Source organism: Amblyomma mixtum, chromosome 3, assembly GCF_055824585.1.
Source record: "Amblyomma mixtum isolate Tamu chromosome 3, ASM5582458v1, whole genome shotgun sequence".
In the NCBI taxonomy this organism is placed as follows: domain Eukaryota; kingdom Metazoa; phylum Arthropoda; class Arachnida; order Ixodida; family Ixodidae; genus Amblyomma; species Amblyomma mixtum.
Genome location: NC_143014.1, coordinates 142,084,565 through 142,095,942, shown reverse-complemented (window position 1 = coordinate 142,095,942; position 11,378 = coordinate 142,084,565). Strand labels below are relative to the sequence as shown.

At 45.1% G+C, this 11,378-nt stretch overlaps 1 protein-coding gene across 3 annotated transcripts in view; it reads right to left on the bottom strand.

Moving 5' to 3' along the window:
* Positions 1-2,768: 2,768 nt before the first annotated feature.
* LOC149352193 (uncharacterized) overlaps positions 2,769-11,378 on the bottom strand; it is a 40,306-nt gene continuing 31,696 nt past the window's right edge. Inside the window, exons 4-6 of one of the 3 annotated variants that reach the window (XM_089581334.1) lie at positions 9,929-10,174; positions 7,104-7,215; positions 2,769-3,060 (exon numbers count right to left, since the gene is read on the bottom strand). In XM_089581334.1, the coding sequence (XP_089437460.1) occupies positions 2,869-3,060; positions 7,104-7,215; positions 9,929-10,174 (550 nt within the window). In that variant the 3' untranslated portion in view covers positions 2,769-2,868. Of the gene's footprint in view, positions 3,061-6,643; positions 6,690-7,103; positions 7,216-9,210; positions 10,175-11,378 lie in introns of those variants that run through there. The other 2 variants (XM_089581335.1, XM_089581336.1) reach the window with 2 other exon arrangements.

Below are 11,378 nucleotides of genomic sequence, written 5' to 3'. Positions count from 1 at the left end.
TCCAATGCGCTCTTCATAAAAAGGCGCCTATACTGTAGGCTGCTCGGCGCTATGACCATCAAAGCCACTGAACTGAGGGTCATTCGTGAGCTCCATGCAATACAAACATTATGTACAAAAGAATCTAATCTGGCACAGCTAAATCACTCGAAGAAAGAAATGCGCTTGACAAGCTCTATTTAAACATCGCAGCAAGACCCTGCTATAAGCTTGATTTCAGAGAACGCTGTTTTCACTCCAACTTCTTCCTAGAGTATATGAGGGCGGGGAAGGCATCTTTCGGCACTGCGCAAATTTCTCGGTACAGATTAGCGAAGCCCCCGCGAATCGTCCGAGCCAACCAAGGAAAGTCGTTTTATAAGCGACGGGTTTAAAGCTAATTGTTACTGCGCACGTCGAATGTGCCTGCGCGCCTTGTGTGTGCATTAGATAAATTTATTTTATTTCTTTCGCATACCCTCAATCGCCGAAGCATTGCAGAGGGGAGTGGGTTACAAAAAGCAAACAACAGAACATGAAAGCGGCAGGTATATAGTACAAAATACAAAAAAAAAAAATCACACAGCGTGAAAGGCTAAAAAAGCGAGAAAACGAACGTAATTGCACTAGAAAAGTAAATCGAAAAGCAACACAAGACATGAATAACAATAACAACAACAAAAAAAACGGCAGAAAGGAAAAGAAAAAAAGGCACTAATAAACTCTTAGGTGACATCACAAAAATGATTGGACAATGCTTGCCTGAAAAGAGTGTGGTCTGATATGGATGCGATCTCACCGGGAAGGTGGTTCCAGTCTTTAGATGTGTTTGGCAAGAATGAATAATAAAAGGTGTTAGTGCGGCAATTAGGAAGAGCAACCTTGTTGCGATGGTCGACACGTGAGGAGCGGTAGCTAGGCGACATAATGAATTCACTATGTAGAGACTCATGGTAGAAAATTTTATGAAACAAGCAAATGCGAAAAATTTTACGGCGCAAAGACAGACACGGCAAACCGACATTAGACCTCATTAACGTTATGCTGGCTGTTCGGTTATAGTTAGAAAGTACAAATCGAATAGCATTATTCTGCACCATTTCAACAGCATGAGATAAAGTGTTGTGATTAGAATCCCAGATGGAGGCAGCATATTCGAGTTTGGGTCGGATAAGGGTTTTATAAAGAAGAAGCTTTAATGACGTAGGGACTTTACTGAAATTACGTCTTAAGTATCTTAAGGTGCGATTGGCGTTGCTAATAATATGGTCAGTGTGAGCTTTCCAGTTTAATGTGGAAGAAATGGTTAGGCCAAGGTATTTATATGAAGGCACGGACTCAAGTGGAGTGTTGTAAAGTGTGTACACCGAGGTACATTCACCTTGTCGAGAGACACGCATTATTTTACATTTGTTAATGTTTAGTTCCATGCGCCATTTTCTGCACCAAAGAGCAATGTTACTTAAATCGGACTGAAGAATTAGTATGTCATCATCATTACGAACCTCGCGATAAATGACACAGTCGTCAGCGTATAAGTGCATGCAAGAAGAGACGCAGCTTGGCAAGTCGTTAATGTATATTAGAAATAAAAGTGGCCCTAAAACGGAGCCTTGGGGCACGCCTGATGTTACTTCGGTTAAGGAAGAATTACAATCGTTAATACAGACGTACTGGGAGCGATTAATCAGAAAATGTTCAAGCCAGTTTAGTACCGCAGGATCAAGATTCAGAGCAGACAGTTTAGTCATTAAGAGCTTATGATGTACTTTATCAAAGGCCTTGCAAAAGTCCAGAAATATGCAGTCTGCCTGGGAATTCCGATCAAGTATGCTGTGTAATGAATGCGTGAAATGAAGAAGCTGAGTTTCGCATGAGAAGGAAGGGCGAAAGCCATGTTGAACAGATGTAAAAAAGGAATTGGAATGCAAAAAATGATAGATATGGGAATAAAATATGTGCTCCAATAATTTACACGGAATACTGGTTAGTGATATGGGTCGATAATTTAAAGGGGATGATTTGCTACCTGATTTATGAAGAGGAACCACCTTCCCGACTTTCCAGTCCATCGGCAAAATCCATTGGACGAGCGACTGCTGGAATAGATTAGCAAGAAATACAGACGAGTACATTTTGGTTTGTTTCAAGAACTTAGAATTGATGCCATCACTGCCACACGAGGAGGAAACTTTTAATGAATCAATTAAATTTACAATTCTAGCAGGATCAACGACAATGGGAGGCATCGGAGGAAAATTATATTGTAAAGTAGTTTCAAGCGTACTTTCAGTTGATAAGGAAAAGTTCTTGAAAAACACATTATTCAATGTACAGGCACACTCAGATGACGACAGGGGTTCACCGTCGTCATTGTTAAGCGAAATTGCACTATTGTCGCGTGAATTAACAATATTCCAAAATTTTCCCGGACTGTTTCTTAACATTGAAGGAAGAGTGTTATTGAAGAAAAAGTATTTAGCGTCACGCACCGCTTTGAGGTAATGAACTTCAGCCATCCAGTACGCTTCCCAGCGATCGGCACTGTTCAGACGCTTTGCGGAACGGAAAAGTCTTTTTTTGTTGTTGTTGGAAAGGCGTCTGAGTGTGTTCGTGTACCATGGAGCATTTGAGTTAGACCGGATATGTTTTAATGGTACATGTGCATTCGTGAGTTCCTTTATTTAGAAACGGCAAATTATACCGACTTAACCGCTCCTACGAACAGGACGTGCGTTGCTCACACCTTCATTGTATCCACGCTCTGGACTTACAGGAGGCTTGTGCGGTAGGTATTTCTTAACAATTTTATTAGTGGAACGCACAATTTGGGAAAGGCATTTCTCGCGAACTTCGATCCACATTTTCTCAACACTAACGCCAGAAGCTCTACAGTGCTTTGAAGTTCCTGCCAGGAGAGCGACGAGGCATTCTTGGTCGGTGATTCGGGCCGCCGCGTACCGTCAGCTCAGCGTCGGTGCTCGGGGTGGCCTCCAGGTCGGAGAAGACGAAGAGCGGTAGGAGCGCCTCCGTCAGCTGCACGATGGACACTGTCGCCAAGCAGAAGCAGCAGCGGGACTTCTGCATCCACGGACAGTGCGACAGAGTACCGTGTGTGTTAGTACCTCTTGCCGACTCAGTGAACAGAACATAACTTTTACACCGTATCAATACTCAGCAAAAATCATCCCACCGCTTATGACAATAGATGACACATTGCCGAGATAGGGTCACATTATTCCATACCAATTGCGCCTGCCTACATAACATGGCAGTGCCTTCACACCAAAATCCAAAATGGAGCTGTGGGAGGAGGCGTTCTCCAGCAAGGCCCTGCAGGACCAGTTCGCCTTTATAGAACAAGCCTGTGCGGTGGCTATCTAAATGGAGGCCCTGGACTTGACGAAAAAATTCAGGAGCGACCTACACTGCAACCATTCATAAACCTTTCCGAATGTTATTTATTCCTATTCATCTTCTTTCACGCCGTACAATCGTTAACAGTCCAGATCTGCCAATACTGCTAGCACGGTACGGGCTGTAAGTTTTACCCCACAGCGCAGCCGCCGCGGTGGCTCAGTGGTTATGGTGCTCGGCTGCTGACCCGAAAGACGCGGGTTCAGTCCCGGCCGCGGCGGTTGAATTTCTTTGGAGGAGAAGTTCTAGAGGCCCGTGTACTGTGCAATGTCAGTGCACGTTAAAGAACCCCAGGTGGTCGAAATTTCCGGAGCCCTTCACTACGGCGTCTCTCATAGCCTTAGTCGCTTTGAGACGTTAAACCCTATGAACCAAACCGAACCAAACCGTCTTACCCCACAGCGCAATGGGCGATCTGAAGACGTACTTTAAAAATGAGCAGTGTTTAAATCATCGATTAGGTGCCACCAGCTGAAGTTCTGGACAAATACATCTTTGTTGCTTGTTTACTTATTGTTTATACAGTTATTCATCATGACATCGAACTTGAAGTCTTCCCCAACCATTGTTTTAACATTACTGATGAAACTAGGTTTCCTAAGCGTCTTCATCTGCTGCTTCCAAAGTTACGTACTACTTATGAAAAATCATCCGCAATTTTCATCGCTATAACGTAATGGAATTCCTTACCACATATTATTAAATCCTTGCCCAACAGCTCCACTTTTCTTAATAATAATAAAATATTTAGATCGCAAATCGTGATCTAATTTTTCCGTACTATGATGTCATTTTTTTATTCTTTTGCCACTGTCATACTCCATTCATATCGCTCCTAGTTGTGCTCTGTACGTATGTTATTTTGTTTCTTTACTAATGGCGTTATTGATGAGACCACTTTATATTCATGTCACAGACCTAGCGACCACTGCTTTTGTACTCGTTTAGGCTTTTACTTTGCATTAGGAGGTCCCCTGAGAGTTTTTAACCATGGGACCTCCTGCAGTACCAATTTATTTAACTTGTTTTGCTTCTATTCTTAATGCCCAATAAAACTTAAACTGAACTTGAGACGTAGCTTGCAGAGCTCGCTTGTTGCCGACTAAGGAGCCGTGGAAGCGGTATTAACCCAATCGTGATTCCGATACGCAGGCCTCATCTGCAAGCGCGGTTCTTGCGAAGACTACGCTAGACAGCGTCCTCTTCCTTTCAATGGCGAATGGGATGTTCGAAGGGAGGCGAAAAATGATACTGCGTTCAAGAACAATGCTTTTGGATATATGGAATGGACGTACGGACGCATGGAATACCAAAGTGAATTCGTGAAGATGAAAAGCCATTCGGTGTCTTGTACAGGGCGATATCGCGTACTTATCTGACAGTATGAAATTACTGGCAATACTTAAATTACTAAAATTACCAGTCCTGATTTGGACACGGTTGAGGGTGATTTTTTTTTCTGCCTGCTCAGTGCAAGTGTGACAAGAGCCGGCTCACATTTCAAAAAGGAGGTGTGGCGCGAAAGGAATCTCGTCCGCTTGGGCCGCACGTGAAGCTTGGAGAAAAGATCCCCGATCATCCACGGAGGGCGCATAGCCTCGCCCGTGCATTCTCCAGTCGCCGTGGGGGCGACGGTGCCGAGTGGGACAGAAGCCACTCGAATCTTCTGGAACCATCTCCACGCCTGACCAATGGCGAACCGTGCCTCGCTTAGAGGGTGAGAGAACGGCAGTGCTACTGATGATCAGTGTATCAGCGTACCTGCCTCGGCTCGATGTGCGAACAGACACGGCGGCGCCTATAAATAACCGACGTTTAGCGCCATTGGTCAGCTCATGCCGCAGTTCTAGCTTCGAAGAAGCGCTCCCGCATGGCTCCTGGGCAGGGGTAAGAATACAGGGTGTTTCACCTAAGACTTCTCACAATTAAAAAAAAAAGATAGACTTTTTGAGTTACGATTTTCGGCATAGAATTGCCTTCGGCGTATAGTACATCACAATATAGCTATAGGACGAGCTATAGCTAGCAGGCTGGTTAACTTATGTTCAATAGATAACTTTTTAACTATTACTGTTAGGCTCCCTAATTACTGAGAGGCGTGTAGCCCACCCTAAGTAATATCCACATCAGCTATTAGAATTTCGAAAGCGCGGTTACCCTCGGCGCTGAGGCCCAATAAACTGTGACCACTTCGACGAGCTACATGCATTGGAAAGGTTGCTTTGGATGCAAGCTTCTAAAAACGCATGTATTTTGGCACGAGCTAGCCAGAATTTCTAGGGCCACGGCGCCAAGGGTGACCCCCGTTTCGAAATTCTAAAAACTGATATAGATATTACTCACGGTGGGCTACAGGCCTCTCAGTAATTAAGCAGCCTAACAGCAATAGTTAAAAAATTAACTGGTCAGTATCAGTTAATCAACCTGCTAGTTAGCACATCTTGGCTGAATTCTTATGTACTACACCGCTGACAATGATATGCTGAAAAAAGCGCTCTTGTAAGTCAACAAGTCTATTTTTAAATATTGCGTAAAGTCTTAGGTGATACACCCTGTTTATTTAGGCGTTGACCCTCCTACAGACGGCCCGAACAGATCTTTTTCGCCGCTCCTTGTGCTTCTTTTCAACGTGCATAGACGGCACACGTAACATAGACTTGTGAAGTCGCCGAGATGGTGCGGCCATGCTGCAGGCGTAGTGGGATCGTTCGGTGCCGCGGCGTGCACGTGTAGCTGTTCAAGAGCGCTAAGATACGCAGGCACTCAATCTGCTGTCGACACCGAATAATTTAACTCTAATTCGTGTCCTCTTTGCTGGTACTGCATGAATGGGCCGAACAGCAGCGAGTATGTGGTCCTGAGGTCCTTCACAGTTCGCTATAGAAGTACGTTCACTACTAGATTTTTCCGTTCTTACGCAGCACTGCGGAGAGAGTGATCAACTATACCGTCTTTTAAAAAACGATCGACCTCAGTGCGCACGCTCCCACATTTGGGCAAAAGAGACTACACATTAATTTGAACATTCCTGGTGTAGTGTTAATTAACAGAAATTAGTGGAGCAGGTTACTGGTTAACTTCATGCACGTGTTTTATGATCTCCGCCAACACTTTTATTACGATCTATAGAAACCGTCGTCATACTGATGTCCAGCATTCTTGGAAAAAAAATTTTGAATATTGAAATACTCTAAGGTACTCCTTGGAGCCATTGAAGGTAATGGGCCATTCTTCCGATGAGCAGGAAAATATTTCTTCAAAAGCTGTTCGTCACTCCCAACCAGTAGTTAAGACTGCAACAGAAAACCAATGGGGAAAGTTTTTGACCATGGGCAAAATAATGCAAGCCTGCCGAAGGAAGATTTGCGGATATGCTGATTGTTGTAGTGAAATCTTAAAATATATGAAAAAATGCGTTCATAAACGCTTTCCCACCCGAGATGCTTTTGTCCAGAATTGCTCGAATGTTAAAATTTCTTGGAGTGTTTCCCAGAAGCACTTCATATATAGTTCTCGCGTTTGCGCTTCATTATCGTGTCCCACACTTTGTCTATACAAGAGTTCTCAACGCTCAGCTCAGTTGCCCACAATGCAGGATGCAAACACGGATTTCAAAACGCCGACATTCATACGGAATGCAGCATTCGGGATCTTGATACAACATTGTCCTTTCGAAATTTCCAATCTCATCTTGCGTTTCAGCCCACCTTGCTTTCCCGGAAGAGCATGGGGCTGAGCAGTAGTGGACAGGCGACGCCAAGGCATGTCAGGAAGCGGGAGTAGCGCCGACCACCGATGTGCTGCTTGGCAGTCATCTTCCTGCACGCAGATCATAGCAGAGTTCAATTCCCGCTGCGTGGAGTGTTGCACCTAAACGGGCGGCCTGCGAAATTGTTTCTGCTCGCAAGAGAAACCACATGCTGTTTTCAGCTTAAGCAATGCAGAGGCTTTCCCTCCCCTTTCGAAGCGAGTGTCCGTGCACCGAATACCGAAACATTGACGTGCTGTCTCTCAGAGGCCTTTGTACGCTACGAAGCACGCATGTTTCCCTGAGTCATTCTGCATTCTATACTAATGAAAACATGATGAACTCCGCAAATACTCTGCACAACCTCCACTTTCAAATCAACTGCTCAAATAAAGAAACTGAAAGCAAGAAAGAGCAAATGGGATGTAAATAACTGCAGCCCAAGAAGCAAATTCACATTACATAAACACACCCGTACACACACACAAACGAACCTTGCGTTTTTTTCTTTCTCAGTATAACAGCTCGTCTCGAATGCGCGCACCGAATACAAAGAGCCAAACGCAAAGGCACGGGTCAAAGTCAAATCTAGAGCTGACATACGCCGTAAGGATCATTTTGCCTTGCGCAAGAGAAAAGTTTGTAAAATTTCGATGTATAGAAAATATTTTATACACTGGTTATGTGGTTTGTGTCTTCGCAATGCCAGTGTGATCCCTCCGCTGCTGTTGTGTTTCGAGCATGCGATCAAATCGCCCGAGAGATCACTTTTCGACAACTAGCAGTTTTCATTTGAGGATTGGAGAGAAATGCAGCGCCTAAACTGCCGGCGTATTCGCTGGTCAACCGGTGACATGATGCCGGCTGAGGATAGACATTTTTCTTGAGGAACAAGACCCTTTATTCCGTCAAGGCAAACAAAATTGAAAAACAATACAGCCCTTCGAAATCAGCTACCGCTGTGCTTTTCCTCTCTTAACTCTTCCTCTGCTGTAGATAACAACTTACTTATAAAAGCATTACCCTCATCGTGGCATCCTCACAATAACTTCACTAGAGCTCCTAAGCATTACATTATTGCCAATACAAAGTGCGTATGGGCCGCCGAAATTAGACGAATCTAACCGTCTTATTTCTTCTGGCTCGCAACAACTGCTCGCCAAGTGCATACGCAGTTTACAACACGCGGCGAAGCCGTCACCAGCGTGGAAAATGCCCTCCCGAAGGTTCTTACAGTGTCGGCGTGACGAGTAAACGATTAAGGGCGCAATTTATTATTCGGTAGAAACTTCGTGCTACAAAGGCCACCTTCAAATGGAGCGAAGCATCAGGCAACAGCTATACTGACAATCGGTTATGTTTCTCGTAGGATTGAATTGTCAGCCCATCAAAAAGCTCCCATATGGGTTGAGGAATACCAGGCGTTCTTTAGTCTAACGCAACGAATGAGAGAATGACCACCTCAGAAGCAAACGCTGTTATGCCTAGGGGTACGAAATTCAGGCGAATCCTGATTTAGGCAAAAACCACTTCACAAAGCCGTGGTTCAGAGGTATTAGTTTTTCGAAGCGACTGTGTAGCCACTTGCCTGTGATGCTGAGCCCCCAATAGGATGACGTTACAGATCCACAGGGGTACAGCTGCAATAGATCCGAAGACGTGAAGTGGGTGGGACTTGTACGTTCACCGCCTTGCAGGAACGGAACAGCTCCTTCGTGATGGCGCAACACATAGCTAGTTTACTCTAGGTCTGCAAACTGTATTTATGATCCTTTCCAACTTCCTGGCAGAAGCTCATCATCATCATTATCAGCCTGACTAAGCACACTGCAGGGCTTAGTTAGGCTTAGTCTCCTATGCCTCTGCAATTAACCCTGATCTTTGCCAGCTGCGCCCATCGAGTCCCCACAAATTCTTTAATCTCATCCGCCCACCTAACTTTCTGCCGCCCCTGCTACGCTTGCCTTCTCTTGGAATCAACTCTGTTACCCTTAAGGACCAGCGGTTACCTTGTCTTCGCTTTACATTCCCTGCCCACGCACATTTATTCCTTTTTATTTATGTGGAAGCTACAAGCATTCTACTGGCTGCCCAAAAATATTCTCAAAGTTTCTGTGACATCCAGCAATTAGTGCATTTCTTAATGCAATCAACTTGTTTCGCGAAGAACCTTGTGCAACGGCTTGCGAACTTACAATCGGGCGTCCATTTTTTACCGTTAACAATCTTACTGGCGAAGGGTTCTGTGATGCCAAGAATGAACAAGTACGCCCGCACCTGGACCCATCGATGCTAACTGTTCCACATTCAACTTTCTCATTTCTCTTTGGTTTGCTTGTACGCCTATCATAAACTGTCGACCATGACCCCATTGACATCATCGGCACATGACCACCATTTGATAGACATTCCTTTGCCGGTCATATGAGAGTTCTCCAGTTTCACCCCCCTCACTAGAGGGCGTCCTAAAATTAGAATACGAGCCACATTTTCTGAAGAGCAATTTAATTTTCTATTAACTTTTGTTCCATTTATGCTAGATTGCGACCACAATGTCACTAACCCGCTTTTGTTCCCTGACGCACTGTGGCCTTTGCACTCTCTGCAAGGAAGCATTAGTCAACAAAAATGCACGTCTAATTCGAGTTTAAAATTTATTTCTGCAGGGTGATACGGACTCTCTCATAGCCTCAGTGCACCAAATGCGGGCAAGGCCTATGTCGTCACGTCCAGGCGGGCTTGGGCACAACTTCGGAGTCCGAGACGTCATCGAGCATCAGGTACCGCCTGACTACTGTCCAGCAATCCCCCAGGTTGTCCAGCTGCGCAAGCCCGTCTTCCCGGGGATGGCACTCCACACGCTCCCTGACAACGCCGGCCAGCCTCATGAAGTCGTGCATGTCCTGGAGGCTCCTCCGGGCATCCCGAATCAAACTGGCGGCTTCGACCTCGCTTACAGGAGCGAGCTGTCTGATGCGTTCAGGCAATTCGACGTGTCCAGACACCAGTTCCAGAGCTTGGCCGCCGTACCTGCGGGCGTTGGAAAACGTGTTGTGTTATGGTTTGCGGCGTGCAAGCAACAAGCGCTTTCATACTGAAAAAAAAAGAAATATCTATGCACTCTTTTTTTAGTGCACTCTTTTGAGGCATTATCATACACCTATATATCATATATCATATCATATCATATATCGTATCATACACCGATCTTTTCAGGCGCTTGATCGAGGCGAAGTGAGATTTGTGGAAACGTAAATACCCCGAAAACCTCGTCGTGGAAGCCCGACTGTAAATTACTGATGTCTAGTCCTTATCGCTTCTGTTTCATTAGTGAATACAGAAATTTACAGAAAGAGTGCAGATGACTGACTGAACTGAACAAATGCTTACGCCGGGGACTTGCAGTTCCGAAATAATGAGTTCAAAAAAGGTGCCTCTAGCGTGAACATATCACAACTGTCACATTAAATTTGAAAGCACGCAATCCGCATCTTTTTGAGAGAACCATTGCTACCCACCCCCTTGTGCGACGCCACATACGGTAATGGTGACTGCTTGAAAACATGAGCGTAATACCGTGAATCTTTTATGTTCGTTTTCTGAATGTTTTTCCTTTCTTCCTGCCGATAACCTTCTCGTCAATTTGTTCGCTGCACCTTGGTAAGTCTGCAGGAGCACCCGAGCAAGTCCATGATTTTCCTATTAAAAACGCTGGCAGTTCGATGCCTCCAAAGTCGCCTAGTCGTCTTTTCTGCAAAAAGCGATGGTTATTTAGGCGAAAGCCTTATAGGGCTCGGCAGCTACGAAACCCGTCGTTGTCGTTGTTGGCCGCTGAAGTGATCCCGAAAATTCGGTGCGCCCTAACCATGGTCCCGGAGAAGGAAAGGGACATCATGAGACCGGATGTGACGTCCACCATACCGGAGGTGACGTCATCAGACCGGGGGTGAAGTCAGCTAGACTGAAGTGAAGTGCCGGAAGTAAGGTGGCGGCTCGGTTACAGCAGACCTTTATACATGTATACATACACGGATGACGTGCGATATATCCTTAAGGCCTTCGCCCTAAGGTCTTTCACCGCAACGGACTTTACTGGAAGGGACTTTGAGGCATTAGTATTAGTTACTAACTAGTAACCAAACAGTTAACAAGTAGTCCACGATGACACACAAGTACTTTCGCATTCACTGAACGTAAGTATATAGTCTTAAGTGCCCTTCGGAATTTGTGCGAC